This window comes from Hevea brasiliensis, chromosome 17 (assembly GCF_030052815.1).
Source record: "Hevea brasiliensis isolate MT/VB/25A 57/8 chromosome 17, ASM3005281v1, whole genome shotgun sequence".
NCBI lineage: Eukaryota > Viridiplantae > Streptophyta > Magnoliopsida > Malpighiales > Euphorbiaceae > Hevea > Hevea brasiliensis.
In genome coordinates, this window is record NC_079509.1 from 4,675,705 (window position 1) to 4,698,481 (window position 22,777).

The 22,777-nt window shown below is 34.7% G+C and overlaps 4 protein-coding genes across 5 annotated transcripts; 3 read left to right on the forward strand and 1 right to left on the reverse strand.

Moving 5' to 3' along the window:
* The first annotated feature begins 191 nt into the window (after window positions 1-191).
* LOC110641608 (probable (S)-N-methylcoclaurine 3'-hydroxylase isozyme 2) lies at window positions 192-1,901 on the forward strand. The gene is made up of 2 exons (XM_021793396.2): window positions 192-1,111; window positions 1,233-1,901. Exons 1-2 carry the CDS (start codon window positions 209-211, stop codon window positions 1,836-1,838), a joined length of 1,509 nt encoding a protein of 502 aa, XP_021649088.2. The 5' UTR covers window positions 192-208; the 3' UTR covers window positions 1,839-1,901.
* A 1,123-nt stretch (window positions 1,902-3,024) lies between these two features.
* Window positions 3,025-5,748, forward strand: LOC110641612 (DNA-directed RNA polymerases II, IV and V subunit 6A-like). The gene is made up of 6 exons (XM_058139951.1): window positions 3,025-3,159; window positions 3,774-3,807; window positions 3,895-4,067; window positions 4,159-4,210; window positions 5,147-5,214; window positions 5,356-5,748. The coding sequence occupies exons 1-6, from the start codon at window positions 3,125-3,127 to the stop codon at window positions 5,423-5,425; spliced, it is 432 nt and encodes a 143-aa protein (XP_057995934.1). The 5' UTR covers window positions 3,025-3,124; the 3' UTR covers window positions 5,426-5,748.
* Window positions 5,749-8,877: 3,129 nt separating this feature from the next.
* On the forward strand, window positions 8,878-11,148 carry LOC110641598 (F-box protein PP2-A14). The gene is made up of 3 exons (XM_021793380.2): window positions 8,878-9,619; window positions 9,752-9,870; window positions 10,312-11,148. Exons 1-3 carry the CDS (start codon window positions 9,302-9,304, stop codon window positions 10,730-10,732), a joined length of 858 nt encoding a protein of 285 aa, XP_021649072.2. The 5' UTR covers window positions 8,878-9,301; the 3' UTR covers window positions 10,733-11,148.
* Window positions 11,149-12,924: 1,776 nt separating this feature from the next.
* On the reverse strand, window positions 12,925-19,804 carry LOC110641597 (probable transcriptional regulator SLK2). Of its 2 annotated transcripts, none has more exons than XM_021793378.2 (10): window positions 19,630-19,804; window positions 17,688-18,661; window positions 17,383-17,514; window positions 17,042-17,090; window positions 16,428-16,642; window positions 16,281-16,349; window positions 15,608-15,708; window positions 15,126-15,219; window positions 14,950-15,019; window positions 12,925-14,118 (listed from the first exon to the last, which is right to left on the reverse strand). In XM_021793378.2, exons 2-10 carry the CDS (start codon window positions 18,606-18,608, stop codon window positions 13,217-13,219), a joined length of 2,553 nt encoding a protein of 850 aa, XP_021649070.2. In that variant the 5' UTR covers window positions 18,609-18,661; window positions 19,630-19,804; the 3' UTR covers window positions 12,925-13,216. The 2 variants fall into 2 exon arrangements, with proteins under 2 accessions (XP_021649070.2, XP_021649069.2); XM_021793377.2 differs by having other exon boundaries at window positions 17,688-18,942; window positions 19,630-19,803.
* Between the last annotated feature and the right edge of the window lie 2,973 nt (window positions 19,805-22,777).

Below are 22,777 nucleotides of genomic sequence, written 5' to 3' on the forward strand. Positions count from 1 at the left end.
CAACTTCTTCTTCTTCTTTCTTTCTTTCTTCTTTTTTTTCCTTTTTTTTTTCTTTGCTTAAACAAGGTCATTTATCCAGATGTAGAGAATTTTCTCTCTAGATCATAGGTTTTTCTCCTTTTTGAAACACCAACCCCACAAACACCAACCCCCCCCCCCCACCCCCCCCCCCCCAAAACCTTCTTAAGCTGCAATCTTCTCCCAGGATATGGATCAAACACATGTAGCTTTAACAAGAGTTGTTTATCTCTTCACCCATCCCTTCTTACTTCTTGTACTCTTTATCTTTATCATCATCATGCACTTCAGCTCTCCATCTTCGAAAAGGCAGCCTCTTCCTCCAGGTCCAAAAGCATGGCCTATAGTAGGCAACTTTCTCCATATAGGAAAAATGCCACATATCTCCATGACCCACTATGCCAAAGCTTATGGCCCTCTAATTTCACTGAGGCTTGGCACGCGAGTCCTCATAGTTGGATCTTCTCCGATGGCAGCTGCAGAAATTCTCAAGACAAATGATCGTTTGCTGTCCGCCAGATGTGTGCCAAAAGCAAGTCCCTATCAAAGCCAAGTACTTGACCGTATAGCGCTTGTTTGGGCCCCGCACTGCACCGACGGATGGAAATCCTTGCGAGCCTTATGCAGGACTGAGCTGTTTTCAGCAAAAAAAATAGAGTTGCAAGCCAGTTTGAGAGAGAAGCAAGTTGCCCAGATGGTAAAATTTTTGGAAACCAGACAAGGAAAAGTTGTTAATATTGGAGAAGTAGTGTTCACTACCGTTTTTAACACGTTGTCCAATCTCCTTTTCTCAAAAGACTTCATTGGTTTGGAAGATAAAGGGGTGGCTAGTGGATTGAAAAATCTTATCTGGAAGATGATGGAATTGGGCACTGCTCCAAATATAGCAGATTTTTATCCTATACTCGGCGGGTTGGATCCTCAAGGACTAAGAAGGAAGAGCTTAAAATGTGTTCAAGAAATGTTTGCGATTTGGGAAATTTACGTAAAGGAAAGAAGACAAAAGCATGGCCAAGATGCTCCAAAAAACGATTTCTTGGATGTATTTCTTGCAAATGGATTTCAGGACGATCAAATCAATTGGTTGGTTCTTGTAAGTAATAATTAAACAGTTCCTTCACCTTAATTTCTCTCGTTTTGTTTGCTCGATTTGTTGTTCACAACTGTAGTAATGGAAATATATAGTCTAAGAGATCAGCATGTTTAATTTGCAGGAATTGTTCAGTGCAGGCACAGACACTACTACGACGACAATAGAGTGGGCAGTGGCAGAGCTTATCAAGAAGAAACAAGTCATGAGAAAAGTTCGTGAGGAGCTAGAAAGAGAAATCAACAAAGATTATATACATGAATCTAATGTTTCTCAGCTTCCTTATTTAAATGCATGCATAAAGGAAACTCTGAGATTACACCCTCCTGCTCCATTTTTAGTTCCACGTCGTGCTGTCGAGAATTGTGAAGTTATGAATTACACCATTCCAAAAGATTCTCAGATATTAGTCAATGTTTGGGCTATTGGGCGTGATCCCTCTGCTTGGGAAGATCCTTTGTTATTTAAACCTGAAAGGTTTCTTGGCTCACATTTAGACTTAAAGGGTCGTGACTATGAATTCCTACCTTTCGGTTCAGGAAGGAGGATTTGCCCCGGACTGCCAATGGCTACAAGACAACTTCCATTGATTTTGGCCTCTTTAATACATTGCTTTGATTGGTCTCTTGAAAATGGTGAGGATCGTGCTGAGTTAAACACGACCGAAAAGTTTGGCATAACATTGCAGAAGGAACATCCTCTACTTATTGTTCCTAAAAGAAAATTATAATTTCAATTAATTGTTCTTTGTTAAGTATCTGGCACAACTTTTTGTTCCGGTGAAAGGATTTTGTCTTGAATAATATCACTGGCAATGTGTTCAGTCTTTTTTGGCTGGCGATTAGGATTTTCCTTATTTCTGCATTTGTCAGTTTGTTAATTTTTTGCACTGTTGGACATACGTGTGGAAAAGAAAACCATACAGATTCACTCATGAAACTGAAGGCCTATAAGCTTAAGAGTTAAATTAAGTTGTATTCCTGCGCCAAGATTATTAAACCAACTCAATAAATAAATGTCTAATTAGTAATTATTAATACATGTGACAATGATTAAAAGTTAATTAAGAAATGACTAATTTTGAAATGGCAGCAAAGTTTAAGGAATAAAAACGCTAGGGACTCATCCTTCATCCCTTATGATTTTTTTTTTTCAAATATATGGTAACTGTGAAGCTAAATCACTTAAAAATAAAAATCATATAAAAAATTCTCAACAGAAAGTATAAGAAAATAAGAGGCGACAAAAGAAAAGGCAAGTGGGAGATACTAATTATAAAATTGCATAGATATTATGTGTGTACCGTAATGGAACTACCCTCATTCCTTGAAGCCTGCACTCCGGAATCTTTCGCTATCCTGCTAACCATGCGTTTGGCTCTACCGTGATGCTGCTGCCTTTTTTTTTTTTTTTTTTTAATATTATATTGCCGGCAATTTGGTGGCAGGCGATTCTTGAAAATCGTTTCTCAGCGACCCATCTTGCTTTACTTGTCGGCCCAACTACTCTGCTAAACTCTAAGATCCATAGTTTTGGGTCCAAATTGATTCACAAATATGCGTATTGTGCATATATTTGCTAAGAAACACATTAGAATAATTGTTTAATTAATTGGCAAACTTAAATACAAAATTATATAAAGAAAAAAAATGTAAAATTCAAGATCTTTTGTTTCAGTGTGTCCAAACATTACGCTGAACTGATTTTCAAGGTTATGGAAATATTCACAAAAAAGTATTGGGTAATCATTCAGTAGATTAGTACTGGGCTTCTCAATGGGCTTACTGGCCCACGATTAAAGATTAGGCCCGAGATCATGAAGTTCCAGCACCTAGCGAAATCTTAAATGGAAGTTGTTGGGCCCAAAGCCCAATCTTATATAATCTAATTCGTCAAGGATGGTGCTGAGTTCTGTTTTAAACTTACACCTTGGAAATCAACGCGGGACTCTCTGCTCAGGGCTTCGGGCACCGACCGAGTGAGGAATAAAGCTCTCTTCGTCTTCAACGATCAACTATGGCAGACGACGACTTCAATGATATGGATATGGGGTTAGTTTCGTTTCTCTCTTCCTCTCTTTCTTTTACACACGTCGACATGCACGCTCGATATCACAAGCGAACTTAGGGTTTTCTTCTTCTTTTAAATTTTTTAGAGAAGCTAATATATTTTGCTACATTCTCTGATTAGGTTTCCGAGAAAATTAATTTAATGGATGAAACGATGGGAAATTTTAAGTTTTTGTTCCTCAAGAAACTGATAAGGCCGAGACATCTATCAAGTTTATTTGATTTTCAAGCGTATAGTTTATTTCGTAATCAAAATCAAAAGCTCAAAATTCGAAATGTCCTTAAACATGTCCTAGTTTTCTGAGATAAAATGTTAGGTTCTTAAGTATATCTTCGCCCTTCTTATGTTATGTGGAACCAGAGGTCCTGTAGATTCTGCAAACTACTCAAATGTTTATTCCATAAGAATACCCTGTGATAGTATCATACTTATCCTGAATTTTTTCATAAATAAGTACCAGGTATTTGTATGCCTTTGTGTAAGTTGGTTTCAGTTTGTGCATTGTAGATGTATTTTCCTTTGTTTATTTATTTATTTTATTTCTTTTCTTTGTTGCTTGCTGACCTATCTAAGATTCCCTATATTGTTGCTGCAGATATGAAGATGAGCCGCCAGAGCCTGAGATTGAAGTAAGAAGTCATACTTGCATTTGATTTATGTGATATAGCTGAACCTTCTTCCATATTATCTTAAATTTCCATGGAATGATTGGACAGGAAGGAGCAGAGGATGATGTTGATAACAATAATAATGAGGATGTTCCTGGGGAACCCATTGAAACTGGGGATAAAGAAGAACAAGAACCTGTCGAACGGCCTCGTAAAACATCAAAATACATGACAAAATATGAGCGTGCCAGAATTTTGGGAACTCGTGCTCTCCAGATCAGGTTTTTTTTTTCTGCTTAAAAACCATATCATTTTAAAATTATGCTGATTGAGTTGAATTAATGGGATCATAAAAACCCATTGGCTTTGCAGCATGAATGCTCCTGTAATGGTTGAGTTGGAGGGTGAGACAGACCCACTTGAGGTAAGATTGTTGAGAGCATTGCTTGTGGACATGCGAAACATGTTACTGACAACGTTTGATATGCTGCAGAAATTGCTTTTATTATAAGTTCTTACATTTTCAGATTCTTGATCTTCACGTTGCATATTTCATCTCATCTTCAAGGAAGCATCTTTATTATATAGTTCATCTCATCTTCAAGGAAGCATCTTAATTAACATTTTAATTAATGCCCTACATTGCACAGTGTTACTGTTTGTGATGTAGGGCAGGTTGGGAAACCAGCCTGCTAATGTTTTATGGCGGTCAAATTGAGAAATCAGTCTACTAGTGCTGATTAGAGAGAGAAAAAGAAGAGAAATTGCTGGTTGTTTTGTAGATGTGAGCAGAATTCAAATTACTGTAGCAGCAATGGAAGTGGGGAGAGAAAAGGGTCACATTTGAAACATATATGAATAAAAAATGTGATTTCAGCATTTTATCACGATGGTATATTGGGCAGTTCGTCTAGCAAATGAACTCTGCTAGCTATGGATTTTATTTGCCAATTAGTTCATCCTGTGTGCCAAATTTTGCTTCACTTCTGTTTTTCTAGCATATGCAAGTTCTTTATTCTATTTTACAAAGATAGAATGCTGAAGTGAAGTAGAACAGTGGACCACCATATCCATGTCTTTATCTTAGTATCATGGCCCATGTTTTTCTTGGTTGTATTCTCATATGACAGCATTTTTGGTTGAATGCATTAATCTTCAACTGTGCACTCATTAGTGTTGGTTGCATGTTATGTGCTGCCTACTTGTCACAGCCTTCTATTCTACAACACGCATGCAATTATCAATTTGGCTCCACTCGCTCCATCTCTGCATTTTAGACCATGAAAATTTCATATAATCCTTTCTTTTCTCATTTAAAATTATTGATTGGTCTCCTTATCTCTTTTCTTCATTTGTCTAGATTGCTATGAAGGAACTCCGAGAGCGGAAAATACCTTTCACCATCCGTCGCTACCTCCCTGATGGAAGGTGATAATCTTAGTTTTAATTATTGTCATTTTTTAATCTATAAAAGTTTTACTTATGTTTGCTAGAATGTGAGGTACGCATGTAATATATTTTTTCCCCGTGATTTGATCTTTCTTTTATTTGTTATTTTTTAATGTCCAGTTATGAGGACTGGGGAGTGGATGAACTGATTGTGGAAGACTCATGGAAGAGGCAAGTTGGAGGTGATTGATCAGCTGGCATTTTATCATTGCAATTTGTCCTTTAGTCATTGCAAGATGGCTTCTAAATGCGTTATATGATGTATGGCCTTAACTTCAAAACTTGTCCTGTTAAACACCATCATTTAATCATCCACAAGCTTCCAGTTATCTGCAACTTTCTGCTAGTCCCCTGGAACATGAAGTCCATTACAACTACAAATGTATTTTGCCATGGTGAATACTGGCTGAACTCAAGATCATTAAAACTACATACTTTCTATTGTTTGGATTACTTTTGTGCCTGCGAACTTCGGATTTCTATTCAAATAAATACTGCGCAAGCTCCCTGTTACTGATATGAATTGTACAATTGGTTGCGAGGAAACGTTTTGATTTTTTGCAGCCATATGTAGAGCTCTTAGAAAGCAGACATGTGGAAAACTCGGGCTGGGCTTCTAGGTGGAGATTTAATAACCTCAACCTGGCATCTTATCGTGGATTTTAGGATATCTCATGACTTTTGAGATCAACAGCGTTGCATGTATAACTAACAGGCTTCCCAGTTTCTTGTTTGCCAATGGCATCTTCTGGGGCGCAAAACGATGATACAAAATGTGATTATGCGGCTATTATTTTGACTTTGATTTTTCTTTTTAAGAACTTCTGAGTGATTTTTTTTTTTTTGATATTTTGATGAGCATTTAATCATTTAGCGACTAATCTAACAAATTACCTTTTGAGCAATACATCTCTTTAATGAGATGTATTCTTTCATAACAATTATTTATAGTTTTTCAAAAAATCTAATGAAGAAACATCCTATAGAAAGCTGTTCAAATCATCTTTGATCAAAGACCTTATTAATTAGTAGGATAGCGTGTAGCAAAAAGCCATGTGAATGTTGTTTCCTTTGTCCAATCTTTGCATTCACCGATCATAATTAATTTCTTTGTTTATTGGGAGCATTGGCATCGAATGTAATATACCAACAAATAAAAGCCATTTGGTGTGAGCACTCGCTTTGGAAGAATGTTCTTCATGGGACCCATCTGTGATATCGCTATTGGAATAGAATTATATGCTGCGTTTCATCAACAAAACCAGGAATTATATCCCACCAAACTTCAGCTTCCCATTTCACATGAAATGTCTTCATTTAATGATTTCAAAATTTTTAAACAATTATGAAACAGTTTTAATAGAATTAAACTTTAATTAATAAAACAATTGATTTTTTTTTTTTTTAAAATGCAGGCATGAAATTGTTGATATAGGGCAGATGCAACTGGAAGCAAATTTGTCACCCACAGTTCTGCTCAAATTGAAGAGGAGAGAATTATTTTCCCCTTTTATATAAAGTTATTTAATATTGGGTTTTTGTCTTGCACGTGTTCCAGATGCATATTAAACACACGTGTAATAGATGTATGTGGAATAAACGGATGGACAGAACTTTATCTGAGTCTTGTTAAAAAAATAAATTTAGCTGAGTCAGCACCACGTCAAGGTTAGTGGATCACATCATTCATGTGAGTTAGTGGATCACATAATTTTGATTCAATATTTAAGGAGATAAAACTGAAAAACCTTTTCATTAATTAATTAACTGATGCCCTGTTTTTGCTTAAATCTCTCTAATCATTCCATTAATTTGTTGCTTAATGTTCCATCATCCATGGCTGTTGGGCTGCCCAGTACTCTCTTGAGGCATTATTCATAAACGATTAAATGAAATCGACAATAGAAACAAACCTTTCAGGTTTCACACAGTGTTTCTCAACCATCGCGACTTCATTTTTGGTGACTATAAAGGAGAATATTGAAAGGAAGAGCAGTCATCAGGCTGACTCTCTCCATTTTGAACCAGATAAGAAGAATATTGATTTGAATAAAGGAGAATGAATTGAAAGGAAGAACAGTCATCAGGCTGACTCTCTCCATTTTATGTGACTATTAATGGCACATAAAAAATATAAGTTTAAAAAATAAAAGACGAGAAATTAAACGAGAATTAAGAAATTTTAGATTGTTTAATTACTTCATTTCTTTCGCTTGTTAACTTTTTTATTCGGCTATTTTAAATTTTAGTGGAATTAAATTAACATTTCTGAATTTATTAAACCAAAAAAAATTTCTTTTTAAACTTTATTAGTAAGTAAAATTTACCAGGAAATCAAAGAGAAACCAATGGGAAATGCAAGAACACATTGGAAGAAGTCTGCCGTTAGATGGGGCCATTGAAGGACCAATGAACTTTTTGAAAGAAATGTCTTTTCTGCTGGAGAAGCAGACTCCACGACAACTAATCTTGTTAGGTGGAACCTTGGATCTTAGTACATAATTATTTGTGTCGACTGCCGACCATCGTCTTCAATTATTCAGGATAAAGGAATTCAAGACTTTTTTTTTATTATTAAAATTTATATTTGAGACTTTATAAATTGACTAATTAATAAGCTTCAAACTTCAATATTGATGTTATTAAGAAGACTAGTTAATGAATTATTTAATTTTGTCCATCGATAAAACTAATATTTTGTAAAACACTAGAATTTAGCTTCAATATGTCCATTAAAAAACAAGAATTCGAGACTTTAAGTTATCTTTATATACTAAAAACACATGGATCAACTTAATTATGAATAATCAAGTTAAATTTCTCAATTAATAAGTTTTAGTGGGTCAAAAGCAAGCATTGTTCCTCATCCTCGATTTGTAGAGGATTTGGGGTCCGACCAAACACTTCCATGTCAAAAAGTAAAGTTAAACCAAGCTTGTCCATAAAAATTTTTATTTTTTATTTTAATTTTTTATTATTATTATAATATATATATATTTATTAAAAAATAAATTATAAATTAAAAATATAAGTTTGAAATATATTATATTTAAATACTTCAATATATAAACAAATTATTTTTTAATAAAAAAATAATATATTAATATTACCTTAGATTTTTAGATCAGATGCTTATATTCTGGGTGACCTAAAATTACAGAGAAAAGTGAGATCTGGTGGTTATTCAATAGCCACTCCAACACTTAAATTAATAATGAGATTCTTTTTAGAAAATAATGAAAAATATAAATCAATTTTTTAGAGGTCTTTTTTTAATGTACCTCATATCATGTTTTGAATCTATTTATATAGTGATGAATAGTAATCACCTAAAATCTCGACTGGATTTTGCCCTTTTCTTTATTTATATATAACATCATGCGTTAGCGTGTTTGATCTCAGTCATTAATCTCAGCCATGATCTCCAGCTATTTCGATCTTTAAAGATGTTTATCTTCTCAACGTTACTTAATCCAAATTTTATAGAGATAGCCTTTTTGTTAGAGATCGCCTTTTTAATCAACCTTATTTCTTTTAATTCTGATCCTGAATAAAATCGAAATTTGAATTTAATTAACCTGAATTGACCGATCTTGACTCTTTGGGCCTAGACTGCATCATATATTATTATCTAGATGAATTTTGAGAATTTAAGGGGGAATAGACCTTCTTTTTATCTTCATTTTGCACAATATCAATTGGAAAATAATTGTAGAATTATTCTCCTGGGAAACAAGTTAGGTTTCAGATTATATTCCTTAGAATTAATTATGGAATAAATTCCACGCCCACTCGTTTACACGTTTCTTTACAACTCCTTTTGATTATTAAATACTATTTTCCAATATTTCTCTCAAAACCCCCAAGCTCAGTATTCCTCTTCAATTCTTACTTGTACATGAAGAAAATGCCAACGCCTTCCTCAATCTCTCCTCCTCCTCTTTCCCTTAGGATTTATCATCTCCTCCTCTACCTTTAAGCAGTTTCTTTATTTAGGATCGTTTATGCTTTAATATATTTTTTTTTTTCAATATTATTCATCATCATCATCTTCTTCTTCTTCTTTATGGGGGTTGGTTTCTCTGGTTTTGCTTCACCCAGTGGTGGAGGTCCTTCTCCATCAAGACCCAGTCTTGATGATGTGCCGGAGGGTTGTGTCTCTTCCATTCTTATGTACTTGGATCCACCGGAGATATGTAAACTGGCCGGGTTGAACCGAACCTTCCATGGCGCTTCTTTAGCCGATTTTGTGTGGGAGACGAAGTTGCCATCAAACTATAAAGTTCTTGTTAAGGAAGTTTTACAAGAAAGTCCAGAGAGTTTGAGCAAGAAGGAGATTTATGCAAGATTATGTCAAGCTAATTGCTTCGATGGTGACACCAAGGTACAGCTACTTGCCACTCTCTCATCCATTTATCGATTTCTATTGATATATATGACAAATTTTCAGGTTAAAGGATGAGTTCAATAAATTAGAAATAGTGAATCTGTATCTTTTTTTTGTGAATTTGCACAGCAAGTTTGGCTGGATAAGAGTAGTGGCAAGATTTGTCTGTCGGTTTCATACAAGGCATTGAAAATTACTGGGATAGATGATCGGAGATATTGGAATCATATGTCATCTGGGGAATCCAGGTAATATATATATATATATATATTTTTTTTGGAAAAACTAAAAGTTCAGAGAGAATGGCTTCTGTTTCTTGGCCTGTTATTTGGCAAAAAATAATAATTGCTATGTCATTTTGATTGACAAATATTAGTTTCACAAGATACCCAAGTTGTCAATTGTCCTGAGAGAAAAGAAAAGGGATTTGATTAGAGAAGTGGATGTTCTTGTCATAAGACCAATCCTATTCTAAATTGTGTTACACTTAACGCACAAGCATTTATGACTTAATTAAATATTTGGTTGTCACTTTTGCTCGCATTCTGGCTCAACACAAAACGCAAGAAAAAGAAAAATATGCACGTTTTGTTGAACGTTTACAAAATATCTGGATTAATATATAATTAAAACTAGGTTGCTTGTAGATGAGATTATTTGATTTCATAATTTATTTGTTTGACATGTAGGTTCCATATGATTGCATATCTTCAACAAATTTGGTGGTTTGAAGTAGTTGGAGAAATAGAGTTTGAATTTCCTCCAGACACATATAGCCTCTTCTTCAGGCTTCAATTAGGCAAAGCATCAAAAAGATTTGGGCGACGAGTGTGTAACATGGATCAAATTCAAGGATGGAATATAAAACCCGTCCAATTTCAGCTATCAACATCCAACGGCCAGCGTGCTTTGTCGGAATGTTACTTGCATGAACAAGGAAATTGGGTTTACTATAATGTTGGTGAATTCACAGTCGATAAACTTCACCCACAAATTAAGATAAAGTTTTCGATGATGCAGATTGATTGTACGCATATTAAAGGTGGTGTATGCCTGGATTCTGTGTTAATATGCCCTAGTGAGTTGAGACACAAATTAAACCAATTTTAAGCAGTCAAGGCAAATCTTTTGAGTTAGCTGGTAAAATTTTACATATACAGGGTACATAGATAAGGGGATAGAAACACGTCTATCGGGAAAACTGGGTGTTTTTTTTTTTTTTAAAGTACATCTGGGCCTGGTGTTTGTGATTGTAAGGCTTCAAGCTTCATGGATACCCAAGTGGGTAGCTTTTTTTTTTCTCCACAATCTTATTTACTTGTACAAGTACATTACCGCCATGTAATTAGCTTGCTAGAGTATTTTCCCCTCCTCTTATTGAAGCAGAGACAATGTAAAGTTTTTTCTTTTCCTCCACTTATTAAAGAGGGGAATGTAATGCAAGTTCAGCTTTTATATGTACATAAATTTCCAATCCTAAATAACATGAGTAGAAGTGGTGAAGAAGGGTGTATTGTGTTCTCTAAGTTTGGGCCATAGTGAGAGCGACCGTTGATCAATGTAGTCGCATCAAGGTTGGTCTTCTTATCCATAAAAGGCAGGACCCACCATTTTTAAGCCCTATCCTAAATCCTTGCATCTCCTCTTCTATTCTCGACCCACCAAGTTTTCTATCTTATCTTAATTTGTGCATGCATATTTTCTCATTTCCCTTGTTAACAAGGATTTTCCACCAAATTGTAAATAATTAATCATTTGTAGAGTATGTTTTTAGATAGAAATGAGAAGGGTTATTGCAACTGAGATGGTTTGCCAATACTAAACCTGTAAGAGTAGGACACAGTGATTATATGGAGTGGCAGTTCTTCGAAAGAAATCAGTCTTTGCTCAAATGGCTCGGGGTCTTGCCCTCATCTTGCAAAATGATTGCAAAAAGAGATTACTTAAATATAAAATTTGACTGTAGAAACTGTTTGTTAATAATATAAAATTTAAGATACTAAATTGTCTTAAATTTAACAGAATCAAATCTCAAAAACTAAAGTATTTTTTCATAAAAAAAAATACAAGGACCTGTCATCCACTAAGATATTCTCTCATGACATGGCCTATAAAAACGAGAGCTTGTTAATTTCTTTTCACCTCCTCTCTACCAGATGCTAATGACCAGAATGCTGGAAATTAAGATTAAGCTGAAGCATGGTCCGTGGCAGTAATTTTGGAGGGAGGAGTGAGGAGATGGGAAGATATGATTCTCGATACACTGTTCGGCACTGGGCCAGTGGTTGAGGAGGATGAGTCAGATGATGAGCTCTTGGCATAGTCTTTAAAATTTTTGTTTGGCAGTGCCATGTTCTTTTACCTCTTATGCTACTGTAAGATCGATCACGCAAATGGGCAATGCAGAAAGCGACAAGCTAGTTCCATTGGCATGGTAAGTGCGGACATGGTAAGTGCGGAGCAGTTTTGTTTGTTAACAATTTTATGATATGGTAATATGTGAACCACTTATTATTTAGTTAATCTTATAGCTGTGAAATTTCCATTGTTACTTCCCTTTTTTTTTCCAAGTCACTAATGTAGTAGATGCCTAATAACTGATGAGATATCATAACCAGGTTAGAGCGGATTGCATTGTAAAACTTTTAAGATGCTTTCGAAGTTTCAATCCTCACACTGGTCATATATCTCTGTTGATAATGCTTTATGATGTCCCTTGAATGATATAATCAGTTGCTAGTCCTAATGAAGGGCTTGTAAAACTGTCCTTGGGATTTCTCTTTGGAATTGGGATGGATTGTGTCACGTTTTGGAGAAACTAATGGAAAATGAGAGCCACTGGACCACCTAGTAGTTCTCAACAACATACCTTATTCCTGGACTTCTTGGACTACTGGCTATGGAATGTCATTCATTATGTTTGTTGAAGCCTAACCACCAAACAAAAAAAAAAGAAGTAATTTGTGACAATGATCCCGTTTAGAACGCCGGCGGTCGCTTTTGAATAGTGCTTTCAAAATAGCAAACGATGAAGTTTTGTCAGTAGCTAACACCAAAACTGCATAACGTGTTTTTTTTTTTTTCTGGAAAATTTATAAAGTGACATGCACCGGCAATACAAATATTTGAAATTAGGTCCAAAAACAAAATTATACTGAGAAAGAAAAAAATGAACCCAACAATTTTGGATCGATCCTTTTTTGCGAAAGGTTACACAGCTACAACAAGTAAAACAAAAATCTTCCTCAACTCATCAGCTATTTGAAATCAATGATACAAGCAAGGAGGAGATATCGAGTCCGTTATAAAATCCCATATTGCAGAACTCATTAAAATATCATATTCGCTGTTCCAGTTTTAGTCCAATAGATTACACTTGAAAGAAAGCCCTCAAAAGAAGAGAAAAGGAAAAAAGAAAACAAAAACAGAGAGAAGCTAATTAACTATAGAAATACAAGTCCCTGATGTCCCAACAAATTCGATAATTAGAAGAGCAAGGCGAGGTGGGGCAAAGCAGCTATTTAATATTCTGTACAAATATATCGGGCCAACATTTGCTCAATGACAGCAAATGACTGGGCCATACCATGTTAGTCATGCCTTCCAACCATAACCAATGTTATCATCAAGGTCACCATTAAAAAAGCCATTATCAGTGAACTCATGGGCAATATCAGGAACAATGTCATCCTGCAAATGGAGATTCTGAGGCAATTCTGGCACTTTCTGTTTAAAACCACTATTGCCACCAGCTGCAGAAGAATCACTGTTCGAAGCAGCTTTAAAACTGTTGCTCCTACTTGGTGCTGGTCCAGCAACACTTCCTGACACAGTGGCAGCAGCAGGAGGTGCTGCAGAAGAGTTGCTTACGAAACCCAATCCATTACTTGCCATACTCCCATTCATATTCTGTCCAGCAAAAGGATGTTGTTGAACTCCTCCCCCACTATTATTAGACATCTCCTGCAGCAGTTGCTGGATCATCTGCTGTTGCATGGCCTGGTTGCCTTGAGAGGGCGCTGGATGGTTTTGTTGGAGTAAGCCATTAGTGCTTAATGTTCGCAGCTGTGGCTGTTGGGGAGGTATTTGTGAACTTGAAAAGCCACTTGCAGGTAAGCTTTGCATGGATCCTGGTACAAAAGCAGCAGTTCCTTGGAAGTTTGATGATGGGCTTTGATGAGAACTGTTGAAAGATGATGTAGACTCTTGTTGAAGTGAGTTAGAATTCGAATTAATAGAGTTTTGCCTCATGAGTAGATTCTGGTAGTTAGTCAGTGCCAAAGCAGCCTGTGCTGAACCACTTAAAGCTCCTCGACTAACAACGTGATTATTGTTGCTCACATGATTGTTTATGCCAGGATGTAATGCCATCAGCTTATTAAGGGTGTTCCTGTCAGTTGGCAGGCCCTGAACATTCACTAGCTGCTCCATTTCCTGCATCTTTTGCATCTGGATTTTGGTTACACTGTTGTGACGAGGATAATTTTTCAAGCCCTCTGTAAGGATTGGAATCATATTTCCATTAATATACTGCAGGGTACAAATAAGAGTCTCTAGTTGCATCAGCAACCAGTCACAGAAACAACAAAGCAGGAGTTGCTAGAGTTCAAACAGATAAATACCAACTTTTAAGCAGACATGAAGCAATGCAAGATGGACAGAGTTAAAGAAAATAAGAAAAAGAAAGCTAGTTTCTACAGTAGTAGGAATCAAATTGACCACAAAGAAGATTTATAAAAAAAGCCAAAAATAAAACATGAAATTACGTCAATCAGAGGGAAGCAGTGGAAATAAATGTGTATTTTCAAAATTGCATTTTAAATGATTTCCATATTAAACCATAAAACACCTAGCTGCTAAGGAAGACACATAATAAAGAAAAATATATTTAGTGCTAATGAATTTAACATCACTCTCCAAACTGTGGAGAGGTGCCATATGAATAATACAAATTTCATCTTCCAACACAGTTAGCGTACTTGAAATTGTGCTGTTTTAGGGGAAATTATTGAATGCTCATAGTGCAATAAAAAAAATAACGAACCTTGCACTCACACACATGGTGGGCTTTCCACAAATCATGAAACACCCACATCTATACGAGTGAATGTGTAATGCGTCGCAGGTATCTAATAATCTCCCCTTTTTGGAATGCATAATTGCAATAAGAATTGTTCAGTGCAAAAGATTTCTCCAGAAATGAACCCCCATAGCCCATAATATATATACCCCACATATCGTAAGTAATAGCTATATATACCCACATATCATAAGCAATAGCTAACATGCAAAACCTATATAACCCACACCAGCCATAAAGGGATTACCTATCGGCCCAACTTTTTGCTCCCGGCAGAAATCAATCAGATCCTTCATGCTGTTGACAACCTCAGAGATCTATCACAAACGGTAGTGAGAACTTACAAGAAGAATTGAAGCACATAAGAGAATCTTATTTCATTTCACTACTGAAATCCAGATCCAAAAACCAGTAAAATAATACCTGTAAACACCTGACATATCTTTTGGAAAAACCCAAATCATTTACAGACTGCAAGTCCAAAGCCTTCGCAAGCTGTCGCCCAGCAGTAAGGACCCTTAAAAACAATTCACATTGGATTAGTATTAACTACTAAACCTAATTGTACCAACAAGGGAATCTACTGTGCACAAATGAAATACCAGGGTCAAGTTCCACATATGCACAATTGACTTTCAGAAAAACCTCCACAGATACAACTATGAGAAATAAAATCATTTGCAGAGACAACATTTTCTTAAGGGAATTCCAAGAGCGCATCATATTGGTTTCTCATTTTGCCCGTAAGCCTCAATAATGGGATCTATTTGATCCCTGTTTTCACTAATTTGTGCCTCAGGGCATCTTACCATTCAAAGAATCATAGGACTTCAGCCAAAAATAACTGAACATGCAACATCCAACCAGAGAAGGGAAAGATTCAAGTGATTGATCAATTTACTCACATATTGCTGTTTGTTTGCAAGTCCTGCTGAGAAACCCCATCAGATACACTTTCAGCAATTGTGCTCTGGCATTTCTGAGCAACCAGAACCAACTGACTTACCTGCGAAAGCAAAAGGGAACTCCACTTAAATAGATAACAAAGGCTTCAGTATTTTATTTCAAACTTAATAGTGTAGAAGATTAAATAAAAAAAGTTGCTTCATTTATTAGACAAGTACAAAACGGCTGACACATCATTTCACCCTCTCTTTGCTTCTCCTATCTACTCCAGAAAGCTATAGTTGCTGGAAATGAAAATAAACGTATTCCTGTTTCTCTGAAAAAAATTCAATCAAGCATGCTCATCAAAAAAAATCTGCATATTAAACTAAAATTTTTCCAAATAATGCCTCAGATGTGCAGATTCCTTAAAAGTTTTACCAAGGTACATAATCCAAATTTGGAAAATGAAGCAATTTTGACCTTTAGGTTTTCAGATCAATTTTGACCCTAAAATGTTTATCTGAGAGAATTAATGAATAATCCAGATTATTTTCTTTCTTCAGAAACATAAAAAGAGCTTCCACTTAAAGATTCCGGTGAACAAGAGAATCAGAAATACCAGACTGTAAATGCAACACATCATTTGGGGCAACAATGTTAAAGCAGGAGACTAAATACTCAAAATAGTACCTGTGGTGCAACCACCCTTCGTGGGAGAAGTTCTTCATGTCGCCGAGCACAAAATTCCCAAGACAAAATCTGAAATGCATAGACATGTCATCAGGACTTTTCAAAAAATTAAGCAACCAATACATGCACATGAAATATTTCTATTACCTTCAAGTCATGGGTGAATATGATACGAAGCTGACCCTCACGAACAACACGAAGTTGCTCATATACACTCTCTTGAACTGCTTTTCCATACTCTAGCATCATTATTCCAGAAGGAAATCTAAATTCACGTGGCAAGTCCAAAAACAAAAGCTCATCAATGACACCGCTGCCAAATTTGATTTCATCTAGTCTAGGAAGTACTTCGAAAGTGGCCTCTGTAAAAATTTGCCACAAAAAAGTGAATGTAATTAATTAAATCTCTAGAAAAAGAAACTGGTAAAGATAGTAAGTTACAATAATAAAGTGCCTAAAAACTCTCCCTCGCTCCTCCCCACTCCTCCCCACCCTTCTCCTTTTCCCTCTCCTCCTTTTTCTAAAAGCACAAACAGTTAATGGAAAAGTCAAATCAACAGAGTATGCACAAGATCAGAAATGTGTTAGTTTGCTTCAAATCTCTAACCCAACCACCCCTCTTATCTTAAAACTAGGTCTATCTCAATTTTGAGATCAGTTTGTACTTCAACTGTAACACTAAGAATTTCTAGAATTGCAGTTTAATGGTAATTGTCTTGGAGTACAAAATCCAATACTAAGAAAGTATGTAATCCCCTTACCAAATCCTCTTCCAGACTTAGAACCACACATATCACACTGCCATGCCTCCTGAAAATCACACAGGAAACAGAAGGTGCTTTCACATTAATGCAATTCCAAATATAAGCTTTTGGAAGGATAAAAAATAGTAAACAAAAACATGATAGTTCCCCATGGGTACATTTAATTACTAAAGCAATTAGATTTATCATGGACAGAATAAGTAGAAAAATCAACTCGCATAACTGATAAGAAAAACGAAAGACATTATAAGTACTCTGGTCCGTATGAATTCAACATTATCATATAAAATTATAAAGCAAAATAGGAAAAATACATTAGCAGCACAAAAGAAACTGACCATAGCTGCTTGAGGGAAAACACCAAGTGCATGATGCCCAACATTATCGTATAATGACAAGCACCATCTTTTCTTTGCGCGAGGCGAATAATACTCTGCCACAAATTTCCTCCAATAGGCAATAGAATTCTCCTGTCAAAATAAAGAAAGCAACAACAGGATTAAATGCATGTTTGCCCATCAGTAACTGCTTAATTGAAATTAAAGTTGCTATACTGGATTGTATGTAAAAGTACACAAGCATGTACACATGGGGATTAGGATAAGGCAAAAGAAATATGCAGTATATAGAAATATGAACTTACAGCTGGCCGTTGCCGTTGATGATATAGATATTGCATCAACCGACGTGCACATATACCTCCGTCATAAGGACGCTTCATGGCAGATACAGGCTGCATGGTCTGTTGTTGCATTTGCTGCCTCAACTGCATCTGCTGCTGCTGCTGCAAGTGGGCTCTCTGCAAAGGTGGCATAGATTGGAAAAGTTGCTGCTGTTGCCTCAGTCTCTGCTGATGAAGCAAGTTTTGTAAATGTGGACTTCGGCCCTGCAACTGCATGGAGTCCTGTCTCTGAAGCAATTGTTGGAAAACTTGCTGCTGCAGAATATCTTCCTGTTTGATATCCAATCTCGGCTTCTTTTGCACTTGGGATAGATTATTAGGATCCTGTAGGAAGGCACCAGGAGCCCGCAGCGCCATGGGAAGTGAAGCTTGTGCAGCTTGTGAAGAAGGCAGAGAGGTCGCACTCGATGCCCCCTGTTGCTGCTGATGATTCTGCTGGACTTGCTGTGAGCTTGGGTCTTGATGATTGCCCTGCTGCACTACAGAGGACCCATCAACAACTGACGAGCCTGAAATGCTTATATTATTGGATGAAAAAGACATAGGAGACGCTGGCAAGCGCATATATGACTCTGTATTGATGCTAGCACTTCTCTGCAAATGGGGACCTCCTGAAAATGCTGAATTTGCATCTGTCACCAAAGAACTTGCCCCGACACTTGGTCCAGAGTTTGCCACGCTGTTCAAAACCGCATTATTCATGTCCCCAGAAACCGGACCCAAATTGGGTCGCCCAGTTCCAGGAATTGAATTGGATGAGTTACCAAACGATGAGGTCAAATGTGAGTTAACTACAGCCTGGGACTGCCCATCCCCTTGGAAGAAAATTCCTGAACTCGAGGAAGATTGGGCTAAACCTCCAGCCACACGAGAAGGTGCCATGGTAGGCACCGCCCCCTGGTGGCCAGAGTCTAAGTAGCTCTCCAGAGCCAGGCCTGACCAGTATTTTCAACAATAAATATGCTCAATCCCCTTAATATCTACAAAAACTTAAACCCATGCAAAAAAGAATAAGAAAGAAGGAAATCTTCAAAAGAGTCTATAAATACAAATTTCCACACAATAGAATCACAACTCCCGCTTCACCAGCCAAGGAGAAAATTAAATCTGATTCCTTGTACAAATAGTGTCACTGATCAAGGAGACTCTTGTTTGGACCAAATGGAGTGCAATATTTTGTGATCTGTTTGAGCTTTCAACAATTTGTTGTAGGGATCTAAGCAACGTTCAATAAAAAAAAGCAAATAACAACATTAGCTGTAGAAATACACATGCTAACATAGAAAAATAACGCACTGAAATTTTTAAAAATAGCTCCCCTCGTAAATAAATCAAGAAACTAGAAAGCATAGCAGAAATACCAAATCTTTCAATAAATTACCGCTGAAACAAGAGAAGAGCACAATTACCCAATTATCCCCCAAAAAAACCCTAATTGTTAGTTAAGTTCCCCTAAACAAGGAGACGAACTTGTGACAGGAACCCGAAATTTATGTAGATTAAAAAGCCTAATAGCGACGATATCGCACAACTCGAGCTATTAACAACTAATCAAGCTTAACCTCAAGTTAATCACACACATTGAAAATCAGAGTCACAAAACTCAAATCGAAATCGATACTGCCAAATTCCCAAATTACAAAAGCCAGAATAATTAACAGTTTAACCTTAACTGAACACTTCAATAAGCTTAAGACTGAAAGATCAAACAGATAACGAACGCAAGAAAATCTATTAAAAGAATATCATTAACTTAAAAGACTAAGCTATCAGGCCCAAGAGATCGATCAAAATTAAATGCTTACACCCAGAAAAGAAAACGAAGTTAAAGAAGAAAAGAATGAAAAAAAGCTCAAATCATTTAAAAAAAAAAAAAGAATTATAATGAAGAGAAAATACTAACCTCGAAACAGCGAGCTGGATAAAGCAAAAACCTCACTTTTTCTCTCTCAATTGGGAAACTGAAATCAGGGAAAGGAAGGGAGGGACCGAGAGAGAGAGAGGGCTTGAGGAGGCCGATTATATATCCAGCGGGAATTGCAGGGAGTGAGTGACCGGCTGCACTAGTGGCTAGCCCCTATACCACCGGCTGTTTCCGGTGATATATAGGACACGTGTCCGTTAAAACGTAGAGAAAACGTAGTCGGTGTTAGATCGCGCGGTGGCGACGAGCTCGTGTATTATGTGTCGTAATATCATTGGCTCGTCTGAAGGTTGCCTATGATGAGGTAGGTCTTTTAGGGCAGATATCATCTACGGCAGTTACAAATAGTATATTCTGCAACCCTCGTTGAAACGTCCTCGATCTTAGGGCAGTACTGCCATTGCAATAAATTAGGAGTGACGTGGCAATGTTCAGTTGGAGAGATTTGTCCATGTTGAAAATTTGGGCATAGAGCATTGGTTCTGGACATTTACTCCACAGTATTAAAGGATAGGTATAAGCCGTCTGATTGAGTAATCTATGACGCAATCGGTGGTGCAATTCAGTAATCACCTTACTGAAAGAGCAATTATCAGATAAATCAGTTCTACTGCTCCCTTTTCTCATAAGAGGTACAACCCATAATTTAGTGGAACTTATATAATACCCTGTAATTCTATATGAGGATCTTACATTAAATAATAAATTAACTATTTATTAATTCTAAAAAAAATTAAATATTAAAAAATAAATAATTATAATTATGAAATTGTTTTAAAAAAATATTTAAAACTTTAATATAATGGATTTCACATAAAATATATTATAATCAATTATCATCATAAAAATATTGTAAATATAATTGTTGTATTAAATAATTTTAATAATGATAACTTTAAACTATTAACTATTGATTTGTAATTCTAATTTAATTGAAAGTATAAAATTAAATTAAAAGTATGATAATAAAATTGACAATGATAGATTATTTGGCCACTTGTATGTGGCAACATTGACTATATATTCTGCTTTGGAGTCATTCATATTTGACTAATATATAACCATGTACTTCAAAATTCCATAACAATTGTTTATTATGATAGAAATGAGTCATATTTTTTTTTCCAAGAATAGAAATGAGTCACATAGGGGCATCATGTTTTTGTAATTAGTATTTGCTTTTTATCATATTAAAAAATATAAAAAAAGAAGATTTTTTTTTGTGAGATTTCATATTTTAATATTTAGCGGCTTATAATTTAATTTTTTAATAAAATGATGTGCTAAATTTTATTCATTTTGTACTTTAAAGATAAATACCTTAACATTATTAATTATATAAATGGGATAATATTGTTTTAGCAAAAAAATAATTTTAAATTTTATTTAAATGATATGCAAATTTAAAATAAATTAATAAAACGAAAAAATAATTTTATTTTATAGAGTGCATGAAGTAATATAATTAACAGAATTAAAATTTTTATTTTTAATTTAATAATAAAATAAAATTAAAAGTAATATTTTACCAAAACTAAATTACAAGGCAAATAATAAGTTGCAATAAAGTGTCGTTTTATTTCGTCCACATGCGCCAGCACAAATGCGGATGATGGCCTATACATTTTGACTGTTTCATTGCAGCCGTACGATACGATTGAGGTATTTGACTAATATATAACCATGTATTCAAAAATAAAAATTGTTTATTATGATAGAAATGAGTCATATTTCATTTTTAAGAATAGAAATGATTCTCATCGGTGATTTATTTTTATTTTTATTTTGACTATATTATCCTTTTTTATTTAACTAGAAAATTAATATTATTAATATTTTTATTTTTTCATTTTAAATTTTAACATTTTAATTAACTAATTTTAATTTTGATAAAATATTTTTTTATTAATAACATAAAATATAAAAATATTTATTTATATCTAAAAACTTAAAATTAATTATAAATTTTTCTAATAACAATAATAATTATTTTTTTATTTTATTTATATTTTTAAAATTATTTAATTATCTTAAAAAATAATTATTTTCTTATTTCAATAATAAAATAAATGATATAATATAAAAGATTAATAATTATATATTTATTTAAATAATATAATATATTAATTTAATAATTATATATTTAATATAATGTAATAAATTTATAATTTTATATTTATTTAAATAATAAAATAAATTATATGATATATACCCTTATTAGTCATTTCACATATATCAACTTAAATATAATTTTACCAAACACTTAACATATCATTTTATTATCATCACTATCGCTATCACAAATAAGAATACTATCACCAACAAATTATCACAGATTCAACAGTTAAACCAAACAGGCCCTAAGCTTTATATTTCCACATGGGGCCAAGAGTGGCCACAAGAGAATAATTCTTTACGTTTTTTTAATGGAAAAATAATTGCATTGAAGCAGCTTTTTTTATTTAAGTTTAAAATTTTATAATTTTATAAATAATTTTAATATTGTTGAATTAGAATTTATTAATATTTTTAGTTAATTTTAAATCAAATACATTATACGAAAATCATGTGGAGACTATAGAAGCCATGGCTCTCAAGTTTCGTGGATCAGACTAGCATAGTATAATTGTCTCTTCCCTCAATGTTTGCATTAGAAATTTTTTATAAATATATTTTTAGTAAGAAGTATAAATTAAAATTAAATCATTTATGTTATCTTTTGTTAATTTAAAGTAATTTTTTTATATAAAATAATAAATTTTATATTATATTAAATATGTTTTATTAAACCTTGATATGATAAGATGGTGAAGTCGCGATTGTTGATAAATAATTAAAACCCTGTCATTCTGCATTGACTTAATTCACGAACATGATTGTTTTTAATGATTAACAACGACTATTCATCTTTGGAAATAAAACCCTAGGCCAACCCATCTTCCTTTTTTACTTGTACTTGTGTTTCTACTTGTCAATGTCATTCACGTCACGCCCACTTGCCCATCATACTGCTCTTAATTCTCAACGCTAGTATTCTTTCCTCCCTTTTTCCTTTCCAAGAAAATGTGTTGCCTTATCTATTCAACCCCCCAATTTTTAGTATTGCTTCTGTGCGTTTGATTGCCAT